This window comes from Lepidochelys olivacea (genome assembly GCF_965140295.1).
Source record: "Lepidochelys olivacea isolate rLepOli2 genome assembly, chromosome: 10".
NCBI lineage: Eukaryota > Metazoa > Chordata > Testudines > Cheloniidae > Lepidochelys > Lepidochelys olivacea.
Window position 1 is genome coordinate 61,101,146 of NC_140420.1, and position 22,230 is coordinate 61,123,375.

General features: G+C 41.4%; 1 protein-coding gene across 2 annotated transcripts in view; it reads right to left on the bottom strand.

Annotated features, from left to right (window-relative positions):
- UNC13C (unc-13 homolog C) overlaps nucleotides 1–22,230 on the bottom strand; it is a gene marked incomplete at its 5' end in the record, with an annotated part of 390,158 nt that overhangs the window by 59,763 nt on the left and 308,165 nt on the right. For both annotated transcript variants that reach the window (XM_084641195.1, XM_084641194.1), the window contains 2 exons: nucleotides 4,302–4,451; nucleotides 7,422–7,510. In XM_084641195.1, the coding sequence (XP_084497321.1) occupies nucleotides 4,302–4,451; nucleotides 7,422–7,510 (239 nt within the window). The remainder of the gene's footprint in view (nucleotides 1–4,301; nucleotides 4,452–7,421; nucleotides 7,511–22,230) is intronic.

Here is a 22,230-nt window from a genome sequence, read left to right on the forward strand (position 1 = left end):
ATTCGGATGTGTGGAGGATATCTAAGAATTTGTTCTGGGAGTCCTGGACTTCTTCAAGAAGAATCTGAAGTTCTCCAGCAACTCTGTGAAAAAGGTCTGAGAACTGCCTGAAGTCATCGGGGTTGTGTGGGGAGAATAGGAGTTACTGCATCCTCTGAAGATGAAGATGGTAGTCTTACTGGTAACAGTGGAACTGCTGGATCCAGAGAGTAATGTTCCTCCTCTTCTTCTATCAGCTCTCATGGCAGATCTGAGCGTCCCCTTAGAGAGGAGACAAAGGGTGACTCCCTAGCAATTTGGATCAACTCTGCAGGGGGGTACTGATCCCCCCAGTATGGCCAGTAAGAAGGGGTCTGTAGGTGGTCATGGGGCCCCTATGGCATGGGGTACCAGCAGCTCAGAGTTAGATGAGGCAGAAGTTAGTCCTAAACAGGTGCAGATCTTTTGGGTGGTGGAGGATAGGTAGGATAAGAGAAGAAAGACTTCTCAGGTGGTCTGGAATCTCTGGATGAAGAGAAGGCTGATTCCAACTCCAGTGGTGGTATGCTTGATGTCACTGGAGGGGAGATGTATTCCGCCTATGGGATGGGTGATAAACTCCTTCCAGCAGTCTACTCCCTTGGTGGAGTTTTCTTCCTGGAGAAGGAGGGGATTCCAGATCCAGGAAAGCAAAAATGTCATGTAGGGTGGCAACGGATTCAGACGTCCCCAGTGAGAGGACCATCCACTTGTTTGAGTCACCAAAGCCAACGATGAGGGAGATGCCCGAAGTTAACAGTGATCAGATTTCATTGGTGCCAGTGGATCCTAGGGTTTGGGAGGTGCTGAGGATGATCGTACCAAAGGCATGTGGTCTGGTACTGATGCAGCCCAATACTTATGGGCTTTCTTATAATACCTCTGGTACCTAGGACATACTAAGCCCTCATGGGCCAAGGTGAATGGCTTACTTAGAGATGAATCAGACTTCTCTGAAGTGGATTTAGAGGAAGACTTAGTCACATGCTAATGAGAGTGCTTCCTGACGAGATCCCGCATGTGAGGGGTATATTCTCCCACACCAGAGTCAGAGCTTGCAGGCACACTCCTTACTGAATTAGGATGATGTATGGGGGAGTGCCCTGGCTTTGGTCCAATTGGGGTCTCATGGTATTCTCCATGAGGTATTTGCAGAGACAAAGTTCCCACCTTTCTCGTGCACAGCTGGGGAATGATTGGCAGATACTGCACCTTGCTGTGTTGTGATCTTCCCCAAAGCAGAACAGGCAGCACTGGTAGTTGTCGCTGACCGAGAAGGATTTCATGTAGAAAGCATAGAGTTTGAAGCCCAGAGTCCTGGGCATAGTCCGGTACCTGAATGGGTTGCATGGTGGAGGGGGTCCCCCCAGGAGAGTAATCTAAACATTGAAGAACTATTTTCAGAGTAACAGCCGTGTTAGTCTGTATTCTCAAAAAGAAAAGGAGTACTTGTGGCACCTTAGAGACTAACCAATTTATTTGAGCATGAGCTTTCGTGAGCTACAGCTCACTTCATTGGATGCATATCGTGGAAACTGCAGCAGACTTTATATACACACAGAGAATATGAAACAATACCTCCTCCCACCCCACTGTCCTGCTGGTAATAGCTTATCTAAGGTGATCATCAAGTTGGGCCATTTCCAGCACAAATCCAGGTTTTCTCACCCTCCACCCCCCCCCCCCACAAATTGTAAGCTATTACCAGCTGGACAGTGGGGTGGGAGGAGGTATTGTTTCATATTCTCTGTGTGTATATAAAGTCTGCTGCAGTTTCCACGATATGCATCCGATGAAGTGAGCTGTAGCTCACGAAAGCTCATGCTCAAATAAATTGGTTAGTCTCTAAGATGCCACAAGTACTCCTTTTCTTTTTAGTGAAGAACTATATAATTCTAACCGTTAAAACTGTTTACAAACTAGATAATTCTTATTTTGTAGGACAAAGCCCAAGCTACAGACCCTGAAGGTTCCAACCAGGACTATGTGGTGGTGAGGAGGAACTGGAAGAGATGCTCGATCCACACAACCCTTTATTCCTTCGGTCAGAGACACAAGATGAGCCAGGATGCATGTGTAGACCAGCAGACGCTACTTTCAAAATCTCTGGCTTCCAGGCACATGGTGTGCATGTGTAACCCACAATGGAATACACTGGGGACTATCACTCGAAGAAGAAAGTCAATTATGAATTAGCCTTTGCCTTTGAGCATTACAGTCATAACACCAGAAAACCTTTCCATCCATTGAGCAATATTTCACAATTATTACCCTCAAAGCCAGGCATTAACCATGAGCACATATTAAAGATCAACATGCTGGTTCAGCAAAGTGTCTTGTCTAAACCAGGACACCTCCGATTATATAAAATGCCAGTTTGGTACAAATCCTCACATCAAGAAAAAAAACATGTAAAAGATTCATGTCTTAGGAAAAGACCTGATTGTGAAAAGGAATGTAAGGGGTTGTGTTTCAGAGCAATAGATCTAGGTGGTAAAGTAGGCTATACCCTGTTTTTTCAAAGAAGAACCTCCTCTTGTATTCTTAAAACTTTTGAAATGACAAACACCTTTGTGAAATGCAGACTTTCAACAATGTTAGTTAACTGCAAAGCTCCTAATATAATTCCTAATATCATTGCTATGTAAATGGTAAAATGCTTTATATACCAACCTGAAATCTAAGGACCTTGCTAAACTAATTACTAATACAAAAAGCCATTTCAGTATAGAATATTTCTAATAACGGGGAATTAATTAAATTGGCATGATCAAACAACTCTCTCAACCAATTCAGGAAGAGAAGAATCATCTCTCCAAAAATTGTTATGAAGAATAAACAACTTCTTTAATAACTATTTAGACTAAATACACTAAGAATTCCTGAATCTTGAAAAGATTTTGTTGTTTTGAGAACTAAAAACTTTTAAGTTTAAATTTAAAATTAAGTACACTAAATTTTAACTATAATTAAAAGAAGTGTTCAGAATTTCTGAAATCAGAATTTCATTTCCTGTCAAACACCAATAAAATTTAATGACTATCTCACATAATGGACTAAATAAAAAGAAAGTTAAAACTAACATTATAAATGATCTGATGCTTTCTCCCCACAAAAACAACAACAAAAACAAAGGCAATTATAGAGTGTTGCATGCTTATTAGGCAGACTGCATGTTCAGGAGCTGAAGGTGTCACCTATGCCAACCCCCCAGGCCATGGAGCCAATGAAAGAATGGGAGCAACCAACTTTGAATCTATGCAAGTCTGAAAGAAGTGTGTTTTCATATAATTCCCCGGAAACAGGAAGGAGAAGGGTATTAAAAAACTCTGAAGTGAGCCCCCCCATTCCACCTCCTTCACCCAGCTGTCCTGCTCAAACAGCATGCCCTCCACAACACATTCTGCCCACCTGTACAAGCAAGCTACTACTGACAGATGAAAAAGAACAGAGAAGACTCAAGAGGAAACCAACCCAGGAAAAACCTCCCCAATACTTCAACATGGATTGGTGAGAGAAAGTGAACTAAAACACTACCAAGGGATTAGAGTTAAAAAATCTTGTAATAATTTTGTTGAGTCATGGAAATGCTGTTGTAATTTAGGACAAACAGATTCTCCTGTTAATCACCAAATGGTTAGACCAGGGGTCGGCAACGTTTGGCACACGACCCATCAGGGTAATCCACTGGTGGGCCATGAGACATTTTGTTTATGTCGACCATCTGCAGGCATGACGCCCTGCAGCTCCCAGTGGCTGCGATTCACCGTTCCTGGCCAATGGAAGCTGTGGGAAGCGGCGTGGGCCACAGGGACGTGCTGGCTGCTGCTTCCCGCTGCTCCCATTGGCCAGGAATGGTGAACCGTGGCCACTGGGAGCTGCAGGGGGCTGTGCCTGTGGACGGTCAATGTAAATAAAAATTCTTGCGCCCCACCAGTGAATTACCCTGATAGGCTGCGTGCCAAAGGTTGCTGATCCCTGGGTTAGACTATGTATTCCTGGAAAGGAGATAGGGAGTAAACATTGATAAACAAAGAAAGAGTGGGATTTCAATGGATTAAGGTTCTTAATATTGGTCAATTGTCCTGATTTAAAATAGCTCCTTAAATGGCTTATTATAAGTAACTGATTTCATAAGATTTAGATTGCTTACTTTGCCCAACTATAAACTTTTTAGCTTATCCATGATATGCCAAACAGGACCTAATATTTTTAGTAATTTTTAACATAAAATTCCTTGGCATCCAGCGATTTAAAATTACTCCTTTTTACCCCACACTTACATTTTGTCCAGAAAATCCATGAGAGGTCGCAGCACAATCTCAGCATCGATAGCAGCATTGTTCTTATTGGCTGATACGTTTCCATTTCCTCTCATCTGATTTAGCTCAAAGCTCATCTGTCTCACACACTCCTCAATAACAAGCTGGAAACTAAAGAGAAAAAAGAGAGCGGAGGAATTATAGGACAGAAGATGACTATTTACGTTCTGCTCCATCAACTTCATCAATGAACACAAAATTATTTGTGAGCAGATATGAAGCCCACATGCTTAAGGCACTGTATGCTTTAGAAATTGAAAATAACCATTTCTAAGGAGTTATAGTCCGTATAAGGCCAAACAATATACTTACCATTGCAGTTTGTGTTTTGCTTTCCTTTTACATTGTCCATATCCCTACAGGAGTCCTAGTAACTATTTTCTGATAGGAATTACACAATAAGAAGGTGAATCAGAGACTTTAACTGAGGTATTAAGATAGATATCAGTGTTAGCCAGCACAATTATTCCTGCTTTTAGTTTTGGTATGAGGGGATTACAGACACAAGTTCTATTTACATGTATTTTTAAAGGGGGTGTTGTCAAATATTCTCTCTTTTTGGTAAATTTTATATTCATTTGGTGTCAATATCCTCCTTGAAGATAGAAAATAACAAGACTTCTACCAATTTGTCCTAGTTGGCTAAACTGGACTTTTTCTTGTCATGAGTCATGTGCCAACACAGCAAAGTTTTGTTTACTATTTTGTAACTAGTTAAGAGAGTAAAAATATTTAGACTGCTTCATAAACCTTTTCGCCAGATGCATTTTATGGGAATATTTGGCATTTTAAATTCAAAAGTGGGGACAGATTTTCTATTCTGAAGAACTGACTTCCACACAGCTGAAAAACTAGAGGAGATCAGGGACTGATAGGTCTGTATAAATTAGTTCTGTTTACAAGTGTGGGAGTGGAAGTTGTTCTCAATTCCCGACAAATTGAGTTTACTGATTCAGCTCATTTCTTGTTTTCCTAGAGGTTCAATTCTCTTCTGATATAGCAACATCTGCCTGACAGAAAATCTAGGAGTGACACAGGGGCAGTATGGCCATAGTGAGGACTTCAACTGGTACATTTAAGCAGTGCAAAACTGAGTATTCAGAGTCTGCATCTGAGAAGTAAACGTACCACAAGAGAAGTAAACGTACCACAAGTACCACAGGGGCAATAAATATGATAATCAATTCTAAACCCATTCATAGTCAAGTTGAATAGATAAGCCTGTCGCTAAAGAATCTACAAAAAACAATTAATAAAAGACCAAACAAGCTAAGTGAAAACAGACTGAAAAATCCCAGCTATTGTGCTTCACCACAAAAACCCAACACAAAAACCCACATGAACACATCTGATAGCCAAGAAGACAGAAGGCTTTTCTAGTGACATCTACTCAGAAACCAACTTTGAAATGAATAAAGGGGAGCCCCAAAACCAATGCATGGACAGTTCCAGTTCCTCCTCAGAATTCTTCTGGCTGCCAGTGGTGCTCTCAAAGCCACCTCTTTTCTCATTCAGATTATGCAGGGAGTGGGTGTCCCCTAGCACCCAAACTGCTGCATCTTGTTCAACCACAGTTAGTTGAGGCAATGTTCGCTGCTTGGCGTTATGGATAACTCCATCCTGAGCAAACTGCTGCCACACTTATTAGCTCAGCATGGCCACGTGGGCGGCCTCTAAAAGAATGAGAAGAGACTCAGAGGTGGCAGAAAGCCTCCTAGAGAAGTTTTACTTGGTTTTCTTCAGAGTAAGGCTATGAAGCTATCTGGGTGCCCTTGTGCTGATTTTTGGTTAGAGGGTGTCACAGGCATAAACTGTGGACAAATTTAAGGGAGAAGAAAGCACATGAGAAATGCACAAAGCCAAATTGGGGAAATTTTGACCAACTTTGGCAATGGGAATGAAGGCTGTTGGATGACTTGTGCTAATTCTCCTGGCTTTTCTGCAGAAGAGTGAAAAATATAGGCCCCTATGACCACTCGTTCTTATCTTAACAAAGTGGTAGATATTTTCTTTAAATTAAAAAACTATTTCACCCAGAAGATTATATCAATTTTAGGAAAAGTCAAACATGGGGCTTCATCTAGTTAATGGTGACCTTTTAAGACAGGGAGAGAAGAGACCACAGGGAGCTAGTACAGGTATTATCCACCATTTAATTCTTGGCTGACATTTCCCCTTCTTACTAAGTCACTTAATTTTCCCTATTATTTGGATTGTCTCAGCCTATTAATGATCTAAGGCAGCCATGATTCTCTCTCAATTATATTTATTAAAACCAAGTGCAGCATCCTTTTCCATAGTTAATGAAGCCACACACCGAAAAGGATAACAGTCTACACAGATTGTATGTCTATGGCATTAACTGTTACTGAGCAACTAAAACTTTCACCTACCTCCCACCATTGCAGATTACTGAACAAGAATTCCTGAATTCTTATATTCCTTTCCCGAGCAAAAGCAAAAACAGTCCTATTGTTTTTGCTTCCAATAGCAAGATTCAGCTATGTTGCTGTTATAATGCAAGCCGCATTCTGGCCAGCCACATGCACACTGATTCAAGAGTAAAACTCACTAGCTGATTCCCGCAGAACAGATACTGGCAGAGCAAATGACTCAAGAGGGCTTCACAGTGACCATTTGAAGAAAGGTAAATTCAGACAGGCTACCTGAGTGGGGCAGGCCACTGGACAAAGCTGTCAGTCTCAGGGAATCAAAACACACACAGTAAAAGAGAGGTTGAACATTGTATTAGTTACGAAAAAATTGAACCATTTTTATCTTCCAGATGCAGAAAGTAAAGTTTCCAGCTGTGTTCCTATAACCCATTCATGCCCACACACTAGTTTTAGTGTTATTTGGAGGTGAGAATACTGCTGTATTTTCCCAGACAGACAGAGACACACACATATACATGCAATGGATCTGGCTACATTGGAGCAAGCTGTATGTGAAAAGACAATCACCCAATGTAGTCAATGGATTGGCTCTTTGGCTATGCACATCTGCCTGGTTTGAGGCACAGTGGAGTCTTTTTAATGGTTGCCATCACTGTAGCACAAATTCTTTAAGTACATTTATTACCTTGCGCCATAGGCGATGCTGAGCTCATCCAGTACACTACTGAGTTTCACCTGAAGTTCTTTGAGAACAGCACTAGCGTCAGGATCCAGCTGGAAAGAGATTATGAGTAATGTTATTCTTCTGCATTCTTCTCACATGCAGTCTATTTCTCTGTTACAACTAATGGATTAGGCATTCCGTACATTCATTGTACTACACTACTAGAAAACAAATATGGAAACACCAACTAGAATAGGAAATGTTCAGTTAGCCTTAATGTCCAATTATTGTAGCACTAACAGTGCAGAATAAATTGTTCAAACGAAATAAGAAAGAATTACCTTACAAGAAAACAAAAGAGTATCATTAATGGGACTGGTATAGAACAGTTTACAAGATTATTAGAATTTCAGAAATCCCCTCAGCAAAGGTGATATATGCTAGCGATAACAAGAGGATCACATATGAAAAGGCCGACGGTGCTTGTTTTAATAACCAATTGTTTTTATATTTTTTGTACATAATACTCTTTTGTAGGTGGCATTTTTAAAATTTACATTGAAGGTGTTTCCACAGTGTGTCCACTAATGCAGCTTGGAGTAGAACATCTGGCAATGAGGACGATGGCTTGAGGACCACCCATGCTGCTTCTATTTACAGGACAAGAGGAGGGGAAATCTATTAACCTTTATTCCTTCATTGTATTCCTTAAAGCCACTAAGACACACATTGGCCCAAAATAGCTTTCTCTCAAGCACAGAGCAATAAAACTCTGTGGGGGAATCAGGAAAAAGTGCTGTTGTATCTTTAATACAGGTTCTTTCTCACCTTAGGGTGAAGTGAGGGAGCAGGAAAGAGAATTAATTGTACATTTACATCTCTTCCCAGGTACAGGGCTAGGAATCCATGCACAGACATTTTACCTGTAATGCATTCTTTTTCAAATCTCTATCAGAAATCATTTTAAATAATACTCTGAGATTAAAGAAAAGAACACCTAGATTTTTGTCTCCTCGAATCTTGAAATTTAGAAGAAAAATAGTTTGTGACCATCATAGGATACGACTGATTAAAAGAATGTCAGCATAGTTCATTTTAATATGAATTAATAACTGACTTCCTCTTCTTTGGTTAGTCTACATTAGAATGTGATTGAATAGTCTTTAGTGATAATTGTCACATATTGCACCCAATCCTGAAGTAATTCCATATGCAGAAGTCCCAATGATTTCATAGGCAATGTTGCATTTGGAGGAAATACATATTCATGCTTGTCTGTATTTGTATTTATTTTTTGTTTTATTTATGAATGGGTTCGTTACTCTAGTTCCTGAGTGCTTCAGAACACCTTTGTAAAATAGGTAAGCATTATTATCTGTATTTTAGAGGTGGGGAACCTATGGTACAGTGCAGTTAGGTGTCTTAACCAAGATCACACAGGACAGCAGTGACAGAGCACAGACAACAACCCAGATTTGCTGACTCCTAGAACTGTGTTAACCAAAAGACTACTCACCCTCTTCTTATAGCGAACGGGTGCTCAAAGCCAATCAATCATGTTATCTCTATATTTATTTTTTACAAGCACAGAAAATCAGAGATAAAAAAAAATTGACAAAAATCTGAGATAGTGAAAGAGTGGGGTTACTATATAGGCCACAGTCCAGCAAAGTCTGCACTTAACTATGAACACCAATAGTCCCACTGAGTAGGGCCTCCGGGGGACTAATGTGCTTAAAGTTAAGAAATACATACATGGTATCAATTTGATAATACAGCCAAGGGAATGTAAACAACAAAGAAGTTTGTGAGCTCAAACCAAAACCCTAGAAGCAAACACCTCTGAAGCTTGGTGAAGTTCAAGTGGACCTAGATCCAAACTTTGCAGTTGGTCTTCCCTCTGTAATAGGCTGAGCCAAAAGTCTGGATGAGGAAACTTGGACTCAAACCTTGTGGCTTGAACCAATCTCAAACTTTTATAATCTGAGAAACTCATCAATGTTGCTCTGATATTTACCACTGGACTGTTCAGAGAGGTCTTTTACCTCTACTCTTCCTGTGGATGATGTTTTTCCCACAGTAAAACACAGTTTTACTGACAGTGCAAACTTCTTCCTTAATAAGTATGGCTGGTAAAAACAAACTAATCTTATTGAATAATTCATACTGGGAATCAATATTAGAGTTGGCTGAGTAATGCAAAGAATTTTCTGTGACTTGTTGCTCAATATATAGAAATGAACTTGATTAAGGCATTGCATCACCTTTGTTTTCACTTTTTACAAACATTTGAGTGATGGATCTATAACCACGGATAAAAGATTTTAAGCACTTGCAACTTGAATATTCACCTGGCCAATGGGAGCTGCGGGAAGCAGCGGCCAGCATGTCACTTCAGCCTGTGCTGCTTCCCACAGCTCCCATTGGCCAGGAAAGGAGAACTGCAGTCACTGGGAGCTGCGGGGGGTGGAGAGGCGGTGCCTGTGGACGGTCAACATAAACAAAATGTCTCTCGGCCTGCCAGTGGATTACCCTGATGGGCCGCGTGCCCAAGGTTGCCAACGCCTGTGACATATAGCAAATATTAAATCTGCATATGCATATAAGCATTCACATTGAATGTGGTATATTTTATATGGAACAGGATATACTAGGTAGGCAGGGTTTTGAAAACCCCTTGCCAGAACCCTGGTATGCAAACAAAAAAGTTAGAAAAACAGCTTATCCCCCTCTTTGCAGCTAAAATCACAAAGCCTAATGAAATTACTTTGAATGAGCGGTTGTTATGATAACCAATAATTACAGACAAATAAATGTAATGTACGTACTAAATTTATCTGGAACAGGACACTGGTTGGCCAAAATGGTTTTGCTGGTGCAACTGCTAACTTTTGACTCTGTACCAATCTTAGACTATTTAAAGAGTGTGTGCAAGTTTTAAAATTCTTAGCAGAAGTTCGTGCTTTCAAAGTGCAAGAAAAAGTTTGTGCAAAAACTTTGCAAAACTGGAGGTCATGGATAGAAAATCCAGCTTTCTGCATACTCACAGGCCATGCTTATCAGTGCAATGCCATTCAAAGGAGTGGAATATGAAGAGTTACACTCCTTGGTTGGATATATGTTATATATCTATAGGCATTTCAATGAGTTCAGGATTATAGGATTACTAAATTTGGAGGTACCATCAAATTATTTTAGTTTAATAACAGTGAATACTCCATGGGACAAAACAATAATCTAGGATGCAGCCAAGATGTGCATTTTTCACTCACTTTATCTCGGGCTCTTTGAATGACAGTCAGGTCCCCAACATAAATTAGAGCGGCCCTCAGACAGATGGGATGCAAAATGACCCAGCCATGCTGCATTTACCCCAACCATGTCTACTGTTGTGTTCATGGGATTGTTGTGGATGTGGCTGTGGCCGAGCAGCCTCTTTGGGTTTGTCTACACAGCAAAGAAAAACCCGCGGCTGGCCTGTGCCAGCTGATTTGGGCTTGCAGGCCTTGGGCTATTTCATTGCTGTTTAGACTTCCGGACTTGGGCTGGAGCCTGGACTCTAGGACCCTGTGGGATAGGAGGGTCCCAGAGTTTGGGCTCCAGTAGGAGGCGGCAGTCTACACAGCAGTGAAACAGCCCCACAAACTGAGCCCAGTGAGCCTGAGTTAGCTGGCATGGGCCAACCATGGGTTTTTCTTTGCTGTGTAGACAATACCCTATGGCGCCACACTTTCAAAGGCTCCTCCTATGCACAGGGCTGATCCAGTGGCTGGCTAAGATGACTTTCAGGAAGTTTTGTACTGGGGGAGTGGTGTACAGCAGCCCAAGGTATATCAGCGCATCAGGTCATTTATCTTTTATGGATATGTCAATCCATTTGTTTGTTAACATGCAAAGCATGTTTGTTAACATGCACAGCATCACTAAAAAACCAAAGTAACTTAAATAACAATGTTCAGTGGAAATGGGAAGCAATTACAGTGCATAACTGTCATTTCCTTAACTGTTCTAAAACACTCAAGTCCACAATGTGACTACATTTTGAGACAGTGGCACAATACTGACAATATAAAATCACAACAATCTTACAAGAGAGTTTTGTACTTATAAAAGGTCTATTATCTTTCCAGTACTTTCAACAAGTAGTACTGATGTGTGGTATATAACATTTGCTGTTTTTTAGGGAAGTTTTTATGTAGAGAATGTCCTCTAGCAAAGCCAGAGTGTTCTGAATTCATGGCATGGACAACCCGCAAAGCTCGTGCTGGTTTGGCATTATAGGACACTCTACACAATGTAATAATAATACCTGGTTCACACAGAGCACTTTTCATCAGTCAGTGTCAGAGCACTTCACAAAGCCTGTGTCTCATTCTACAGAAACTGAAACAGAGGCATGGAGAGATGAAGCGACTTAGCCAAGGTAACACTAGTGGAGTGGTAGAACCAGGAATAGAACCCACGTCTGCTTAGTCCTAGTCCAGTGTTCTATACCCTAAACCACACTGTCTCCTAACAGAGCAGTAACCAATCAGGCAACTTCTTTGCTCATACACACTGTTTTGCAGATGATCCCATAAATGCCCAGGCATAGGCACTAAGATACTATAGGGAGCGGTGTGGGATAAGAACACAGACAGAGTTTTATAAAACCCATGCAAGTTTTTCTTGTACTAATGTTACTTGTACTAACATTTTAAGAAGATTGACTCCTACACTTTCAGAGTTGCATAGACTTCAGCTGCTATCAAATGATTGATTTCAAGGGTCAAAGTCATCTCTGGAGTAACTTTGTTCACCCCTGATGTCATCCTCCCTTGAGTTCAACAATCTGAGTGTAAGAAAACAATCAGAACTAAACACTAAAGTGAGGGAAGTGAGTGACTGAATCCTGGGCAGTTCTGAAATTTACAAGTTTGAATGCAGACAGGACTATAACAGCAAAACCTGGTGGATCGAACACCTTTTGATATAGATCATCCACCACATTCAGAGGATATTGGATAAGGAGTGGTGGATATCCAAATATCAGGTATCTGGTGTAGGTTTTTATTCTTTATCAGATGATGAAGTGTGAAGTGTGGTCTGATGTGCTGCTGACAGTTTCATGGAGATGGAAATGAAGTCTAATGATTATCCCCCTTTTAAGGAAAAGAGTAAATTATTGGTAGAACAGACTGTCAGAGAGAGAAACAAAATGACCAGTGAGCCTTAACTTTTCAAATCCATTTAAAAAATGGAACATGAGTGCATGACCCATTCATTCCCCAACTGCTTGGTTCCATTCACAGTCCTATGCAGTGTGTGGGCTGGATCCTGAAAGAAATCTGTAATCTGATTACTTGTTAAGTGTCGTGGCGTCATTACCATACACATTTTGTATCAGCCATGGGAATGGCTGTTAACAGGTTAACTTCAAACACTTTTTTTCTACCAATTCTTAATTTACATAATAGTCCCATCTTGATAAATATTTCTGCCTTGTTAACGCCTTCTTAAATAATAGTTATTTTTTACCCAAAACAGAACACAGTTACTTAAAATTAGTTGGCACATTAATTCAAGATTATTAAATATATCATTAGTGGTTGGACTATTTCTGAATGTTAAATATAGGCAGAATAAATTTGCAGAACAACTAAAAAATTCAAGAAATATTTGTACATCTTTATTTGATTTCAAGATACTACCCGCCTAAAACTGATACAAAATTTTAAAATGTCCAAAGCTTGGAAATGTGTCAAAGAGCCTGTGAATTCTGCATGGCTGCTTTCTACATAATGGGTTAGCTATTCCCATCTGAAATTTAACCTGAACCAACATGTGCTAGTAAGGAGACAACACTGTTAATTGTAAATTTGCTAGAGTTTGCACAGGAAAGTGCAGGATGCAGACAAAAGAAACATCACTGAACTGGTCCTGACTGAAAGAAATCCAGCCAGACTGCTGTAAGCGTGTGGTGGGAGAAAGCTTTTTGCTTTAAATACACTGAGCTTGTTAAGTTAGGAATTAGCTTGCATTTTACCTTTTATTTCTTTGTAACCAATTTTGACCTTTATGCCTCATTACTTATAATCACTTAAAATCTAGATTTCTGTAGTTAATAAACTTGTTTTATCTAAGCCAGTGTCTTTGAATTGAAGTGTTTGGGGAACTCCATTTGAGATAACAAGGTTTGTGCTATACAAGACACAAACTTCTGAAGGAAAGTCTGGGACTGTGATTTTGCTGGTGTTGCTTTGTAGTATAATGCAAGGGTGGTAGGCTGGCTGGCTGAAGCACTCTTGCAGTATATCTGGGGGTAACTGACATGCTGAACACTGTGTGTGAACAGACCAGGAGTGGCTGCTCTCACAGTGGAGCAGTGTAAAAGGCACCCCAGGTTAGAGAACCGAAAGGACATAGCTATTTAATAGCCCAGATTGTACCCTGGATAACGTGACAAGGTGCTAAAACAAACTATCCTACATATGTGGTTTCTTACATCTGCCTATTGTATTGATAAAAAAATTTGTGCTTCTGTTCCCATTCTCCTACCCCTTTTTTCCCACTGTGACAGATTAATCTTGTTTTGATTAGGGAGCATCTTTTATTTTTCAATACCCAGCTCGGTAGGCTAATTTGTATTTCTGCAATACAGATATGTATATTGTTCTGACAATTTTATGTTAATGGCTAGTGGCTGAGTGCCTATTTGTCTTTGTTTATGGAGCTCCCTGCCCTGTCATTCCCAACAGTCCTGCTTTGAATGTGGAGATTGTTGTTTTATTATAGGGTTTTCATTGCACCATTTGACAGGCAAACTGTCAAGGTTGAACACTCTTTCATGATGTAGACTTGAAGAGGTTAACAGCTTTCAATTTTGTATAACATTAGTTTTGCTTTAACCAATACAAGGTTTTGTTTTCTGCTGAAAATTGTATCTGTCTTGTTGTGCCTTCCATGAGCTCAATAGGAAACTATTTTAACCTTGCTAGGAAACCACCGACAGGCTTCATTGCTTTGTTTCTTTGTATGTACTAGTTCAATAAGGCAAACTGGCCAGTAGAGTTTGTTCTTGGAATGTCTAGGGGATTCAGAATTCTAATTCGAGGGGAAACGTTTTAGTGACACTTCAAAAAGGAAAAAAGTTGAACATGAATGCACTTTCCTTCCAGAAATTCACTTGACAGGAAAACGTAACATTGAACACGGGCTATGCAGGCGAAGTATTTTATGCTTCACTTCATCACTGAGGGCAAAATCTTGAGTTCTTTATTCATTCCTTACTCCGGGTAAACTCCCTAAACTGAACAAGGACTTGACCTGAAATTCACCCCAAGGCCTAATTTAAGACCTTAATTCAGGATTTAAAGGTGACCTGCAAAGGGTTGTGTGAAAATTGGGCTTGTGCCCTTTCTTACTACTTTATGGTATATAAGGAGAACAGAACTGTTTAAAGTTGTTGGTTTTTTTTAATTGTTTGTGTTTTCTCTTAGAGATAATAGGAATGTCAAATCTGGTCTTCCCTGATTTTGCTAGAGAACCTGTAGGAGGTTTCAGTGATGTCTATAAGCTTAATACCGTTAATTGATGGGCTGAGCATGTGGACTCTCTAATAAACCCTTCCTTTATCCAAAACATTAATTAGTCTTTTAGGCTGAGTAGGTCTTATGAAAAACATTTTAAACAGATACTAAAAATCCTCTCCCCTCTCAATTGCTCAACTTTCTTTCTATTGGCTCTTGCAATGGCACCATTTCATTAGTTCTACAGTCATGAAGAATAATAATCTAATAATGTTCAGTCTTAATGGCATGTTTAGCATGTTTTTAGACATGAGAATGACTTGGCCATTTACAAGATTTGAAATGGACTGGTGACCATTTATCTAATAACCCTTGTGCATGGAAATCAACCTAACTTCTCCTAACATATAGCTATGGATACTAATAATTAGTTGCTTTTCACAATCTAGCTTTGAATGTTTAACAACATTACTGTTTAAATAATCTTTATCCCTAAGGAAAACACTCCAGTAGCAAATTACAGTACTTGAAGAATGTGCAACTAATAATCTACAGTGGAGATGCTCATTGTTGTTATTATTTGTAGTGCAGTACTGCCCAAAGGCCCCATTAATGGAAACTGCTAAGAGCACAGTTCCTAAATGTTATCATCTCAGGAGACAGCATCCATTTAAGCATGCACTTTGTGCATCACCACCATAGTTGTTTCATTTTCCCTCTTACTGGGTATGTCTATATATTCTGTCTCCCAGGAGAATCTCCTTGGCCTATTTCCCGCCACACTTGGATGTAGCTCCACTTCAAAAATCTCAAGCATTCTAAGGGAGAACCATAAAAGTTAGAGGCCACATCAACCATTCCTGCAAGAAACTCATGAAAAAGGGACACAGGAGTCAGGAAAAGCTGTGGGTTTCCCATCACTTAGTTTTCAGAGAATCATTTCCGTCAGGTGAGAAGGTCTTTAAGGGGCACTGACTGGTTACTGGGAGGCCAAACAGGATCTGTAGCAAGACCTGATAACTTTAGAATCAGGGAGGGGCAAAAGAGGAGCTGGTACATCTGTACTAACCCCATCCAGAGGGTCATCTGCATGAGTTAATGCCTCTTTAGGTAATATGGACGCTGTAGGGGTGGGTGCTGTGGATGATCATAGAATCATAGAATATCAGGGTTGGAAGGGACCTCAGGAGGTCATCTAGTCCAACCCCCTGCTCAAAGCAGGACCAATCCCCAATTAAATCATCCCAGCCAGGGCTTTGTCAAGCCTGACCTTAAAAACTTCTAAGGAAGGAGATTCTACCACCTCCCTAGGTAACGCATTCCAGTGTTTCACCACCCTCCTAGTGAAAAAGTTTTTCCTAATATCCAACCTAAACCTCCCCCACTGCAACTTGAGACCATTACTCCTCATTCTGTCATCTGCTACCATTGAGAACAGTCTAGAGCCATCCTCTTTGGAACCCCCTTTCAGGTAGTTGAAAGCAGCTATCAAATCCCCCCTCATTCTTCTCTTCTGCAGACTAAACAATCCCAGTTCCCTCAGCCTCAGCTCATAAGTCATGTGTTCCAGACCCCTAATCATTTTTGTTGCCCTTCGCTGGACTCTCTCCAATTTATCCACATCCTTCTTGTAGTGTGGGGCCCAAAACTGGACACAGTACTCCAGATGAGGCCTCACCAACGTCGAATAGAGGGGAACGATCATGTCCCTCGATCTGCTCGCTAAGCCTCTACTTATACATCCCAAAATGCCATTGGCCTTCTTGGCAACAAGGGCACACTGTTGACTCATATCCAGCTTCTCGTCCACTGTCACCCCTAGGTCCTTTTCCGCAGAACTGCTGCCTAGCCATTCGGTCCCTAGTCTGTAGCTGTGCATTGGGTTCTTCCGTCCTAAGTGCAGGACCCTGCACTTATCCTTATTGAACCTCATCAGATTTCTTTTGGCCCAATCCTCCAATTTGTCTAGGTCCCTCTGTATCCTATCCCTGCCCTCCAGCGTATCTACCACTCCTCCCAGTTTAGTATCATCTGCAAATTTGCTGAGAGTGCAATCCACACCATCCTCCAGATCATTTATGAAGACATTGAACAAAACCGGCCCCAGGACCAACCCCTGGGGCACTCCACTTGACACCGGCTGCCAACTAGACACGGAGCCATTGATCACTACCTGTTGAGCCCGACAATCTAGCCAACTTTCTACCCACCTTATAGTGCATTCATCCAGCCCATACTTTAACTTGCTGACAAGAATACTGTGGGAGACCGTGTCAAAAGCTTTGCTAAAGTCAAGAAACAATACATCCACTGCTTTCCCTTCATCCACAGAACCAGTAATCTCATCATAGAAGGCGATTAGATTAGTCAGGCATGACCTTCCCTTGGTGAATCCATGCTGACTGTTCCTGATCACTTTCCTCTCATGTAAGTGCTTCAGGATTGATTTCTTGAGGACCTGCTCCATGATTTTTCCGGGGACTGAGGTGAGGCTGACTGGCCTGTAGTTTCCAGGATCCTCCTTCTTCCCTTTTTTAAAGATTGGCACTACATTAGCCCTTTTCCAGTCATCTGGGACTTCCCCCGTTCGCCATGAGTTTTCAAAGATAATGGCCAATGGCTCTGCAATCACAGCCGCCAATTCCTTTAGCACTCTCGGATGCAACTCGTCCGGCCCCATGGACTTGTGCACGTCCAGCTTTTCTAAATAGTCCCTAACCACCTCTTTCTCCACAGAGGGCTGGCCATCTACTCCCCATGTTGTGATGCCCAGTGCAGCAGTCTGGGAGCTGTCCTTGTTAGTGAAGACAGAGGCAAAAAAAGCATTGAGCACATTAGCTTTTTCCACTTCCTCTGTCACTAGGTTGCCTCCCTCATTCAGTAAGGGGCCCACACTTTCCTTGGCTTTCTTCTTGTTGCCAACATAGCTGAAGAAACCCTTCTTGTTACTCTTGACATCTCTCGCTAGCTGCAACTCCAGGTGCGATTTGGCCTTCCTGATTTCATTCCTACATGCCCGAGCAATATTTTTATACTCTTCCCTGGTCATATGTCCAACCTTCCACTTCTTGTGAGCTTCTTTTTTATGTTTAAGATCCGCTAGGATTTCACCGTTAAGCCAAGCTGGTCGCCTGCCATATTTACTATTCTTTTGACTCATCGGGATGGTTTGTCCCTGTAACCTCAATAGGGATTCCTTGAAATACAGCCAGCTCTCCTGGACTCCTTTCCCCTTCATGTTAGTCCCCTAGGGGATCCTACCCATCCGTTCCCTGAGGGAGTCGAAGTCTGCTTTCCTGAAGTCCAGGGTCCGTATCCTGCTGCTTACCTTTCTTCCCTGTGTCAGGATCCTGAACTCAACCAACTCATGGTCACTGCCTCCCAGATTCCCATCCACTTTTGCTTCCCCCACTAATTCTTCCCTGTTTGTGAGCAGCAGGTCAAGAAAAGCTCCCCCCCAGTTGGCTCGTCTAGCACTTGCACCAGGAAATTGTCCCCTACGCTTTCCAAAAACTTCCTGGATTGTCTATGCACCGCTGTATTGCTCTCCCAGCAGATATCAGGAAAATTAAAGTCACCCATGAGAACCAGGGAATGCGATCTAGTAGCTTCTGCGAGTTGCCGGAAGAAAGCCTCATCCACCTCATCCCCCTGGTCCGGAGGTCTACAGCAGACTCCCACCACTACATCACTCTTGTTGCTCACACTTCTAAACTTAATCCAGAGACACTCAGGTTTTTCTGCAGTTTTGTACCAGAGCTCTGAGCAGTCATACTGCTCCCTTACATACAGTGCTACTCCCCCACCTTTTCTGCCCTGCCTGTCCTTCCTGAACAGTTTATAACCATCCATGACAGTACTCCAGTCATGTGAGTTATCCCACCAAGTCTCTGTTATTCCAATCACGTCATAATTCCTTGATGGCTGGTCTCCTGTTCCACTCCCTTCCATATTAGCCCTGCCCCTAAAACAGCTCTAATGGAGGGAATTCTGTGGGGCTCCACAGAGAAGAGAATGATTCCTTGGAGACATGCGCCTTCCCTCTCTCCTCCAGGAGAGATCAGTTGAATCTCAGTTCCTTCTGTTCACAGTCTGGGCCAGAATTAATTATTATTATGGAGTCCATACTAAGTCAACACCCAAACCTTAGTGTGATCTACCACCATCACTCAGGGGTGTGAAAAAAAGATGTGTGCTAGACGGTTATAAATGTCTTCAAAACATATGTTTTTTTAGAACAGAACATATTTTTTAGGTAAACAGTTCTCTTGGGGCAGATCTAACCAGGCAAACTGAACAATGAAAGAATCCTGCTATACTGAAAGTGAAAACCATTTACTGTGCTGGCAAATGTAAACTCAGTTGTGGCTGTTTCTGCCCAAATTGCTGTTCCCGTTCCACCTTGCCCACATGTACTGAGAATGCATCTCAGTGCTTTCTTACAGACCAAAAGCTCTGAGCAGATAATAAACGTGTGACTTTTGAAAAGGTGAATTTGGACACATTCCCAGTACATGCAGTACATCTGCCTGTCTAATTTATGCCTCAGAAGATGAGCCTGAATAAGGCAGCAGTGAAGATGATGATTAAACAACTTGAGAGGAAGTTACTCTCCCCTTCTCTGAAAGAACTGTGGGTAAATTCTGGCCAGCCTTGAAAATACTAAATTAAACCAGTGAGCCAAAAATGCACATCTACATATTCCATTCCACAGCCCATATCAGCACCCAGTGACTCAGAAGACTTATTCTAACTGCTCTCTCTTCCTGCCGTCTTAGCAGATGGTCCCTTGGCAGTGGAACTAGCGTGGTTTCCAGTATATATGAATGGAGCCAGAAGGGCCCATGGTGCTTGCGCCTTCATGGGGAGGAATGCATGGATTCTTTGGTGCTTGCTTTTTTTGGGCAGAGGCCAGCATATTGAACATGGAGCACTTCTTCAGCCATTTCTCCTCTGCCCACCTGCTTATTTATTTGGATTGTTACTGGGCTGAGAACCTTGCCTGGGAAAATCTGTACATGCTTTTCTGCACTGGTGGAGCCACATCAGTGGTAGGAGCAGTGAAGGGCATAGCGTAGACAGGGCATTGCCATTATCAGCACCATGCGACATGGGCTACCACAACTTCTACCATGACTGGTACAGAAACATGTTTATGAAGTTACCCATGGATGGAAGACACATCCTAATAATTTGGCTCCCTTTTTCATATAATTGCAGTTTACATATGAACTAAACTAAGAGCAGTTCCATGAGGCCACTGCTGAACCCACACTTTGTATAGCCAGTGGACTCAACTAGCCATTTAATACTAGCCTGACTCTATTACTTGTTCTGCATAAACTGAACGTTTGGGTAGTAAATGCAAACATTCTCCATTCCCAAACCCAGACTCTCTCATTCAGTACAGAAGGACGTACCTGAACACCATTACAGGGGCAGTAGGATAACAAACTTGCTTCACAAATGGGCAGGTTTTTTCCAAGCTATATTTGATAACACTGTGTACAGCTCAGCTGAGCTGAAGCTGTCTGGCAGTTCATTGCATTCATAATGAGCAACAAAAACATCTTGTTTCTCTAACGCAAATACAGCTGACTTATAAAATAAATTGTTAGGCCCCTGAGCTAGGCACCATTATTTGAATCAGCTCTCTCAGATAAAATATTTTTCTTTTCTAAAAGATTGCTTGATTTAAAAGCAATGATGGAAGAAAAACCTATTTTGATCACCTACCAAACGTACTTGTTCCCCTTACTTTGCGCGCACACGAGTATTTAGAGCAGGAATTAGGAACGTTATTAGGTTCTGAGAGTTACCTTGGTAAAGCCATTTTCTTTCTCTGGTAATTAGTGGACCAGCTAGTCTAAGCCCATAGAGACACAACATCATCAGTCAACGTATTAAAATTCTTGCACGGAACAACAACTTCAAAAAGCTTAGTGTTCCACTCTGACTATAATATGGGCCCAACCCTGCATGCCCTCTCTTGTAAGCATAACTCTTATTTACTTTAGTGGGTGCAGTACATGTGGAACATGAGTAATTTGTCACAGGCAGGGAAAAGTATATCATATTAAGTAGAAGTATAAACAGAAACATTTAGTTCTAGAGTCTTTAATTCCACTTGTCCTGGAAGGAAGTTTTTTTTTTTAAAAAACAAGAAGGCAGTGAACTTTAATGGAATTCACCCCACAAGGCAGTGGTCATTTTAAAGCTGCAGCATTGAGTTTAGTAAATTGAATTTGGGCTGTCTGAATGTTGGCACCATAAAAACATATCCCATTTCAATGTACAATTCTGGATTTATTTCAGTGCAGCCATCTCCTCTAGGGATACCATTTTAAAAGCTCCAAATGAAGTGTGAGTAACACGACTCACTTTGTGCAGCTGAAATCTCCTGTGGATATGTCGATCCTGCAATTGGAGGTGTGACTGCAGCTAGTTTAGGCACACTCATGCTAGCTTTAGCTAGCATGGCTGAAAATAGCAGTAAAGATGCAGCAGGGCAGGCTTCCACATGGGCTGTGCAAGCCCACCTGGAACCCAGGGTACACACTCACATCCACAGCCGACAACAGGGTCTGTGCCACATCATCACTCCAATTTTTAGCTATGCTAGTTAGAGTCAAGCTCACAATCATGCCTCCAATTACAGTGTATTCAGGTTGAAATTCGCCCCTGTGCAGAGGGCTAGCATATGTGTATAGGCTATCCACTTGGTGCTGAGGGCACTTTTTGGGCCTTGGCATGGACTGGATTTCACACACAATGAACTGAAAATATACCTCAAAGGTAAATCTCCTAAAGGTTGCCCTTACTGAGTATAAGAGGTTTATATAAATAGACATCTCTTCCACAAACTTCCAAAATAGGATTTTTAATGTGTTAAAGAACTTTAGTTCTCTAGCTTATAGAAATTTTAATTTTCTCCTCCTCAGCTGTGGAATCTATTTACAACTCTACAGTAATAAACATTCCTTTAAATGCCCTATGTATTCTAGTTTCTGTACTTAGCAGGTTAATTGGAGCATTACTGAATGCCTCACTCTATTTTGGACTTGCCAATGTGGGAAAAGCCTTTGTGTCCACAGAACTTTCAGTGCTATAGTCTCATTAGGCATTTTCTTTTTGTTTATTACATTTATACTTTACTTCCTTTCTGTGTTTTTCTTTAATGCGGCTCCAACTGCAGAAAATCATACTAGTAACGTGAACAGTAGTGTTTCTTTTTGTTAATATCACTGACAGAAGCGGTTTGGGGTAGCGCAAATCTAAATTTGTTTCTTTCAGAGATTACAGCTCTCACCATTCACTATATT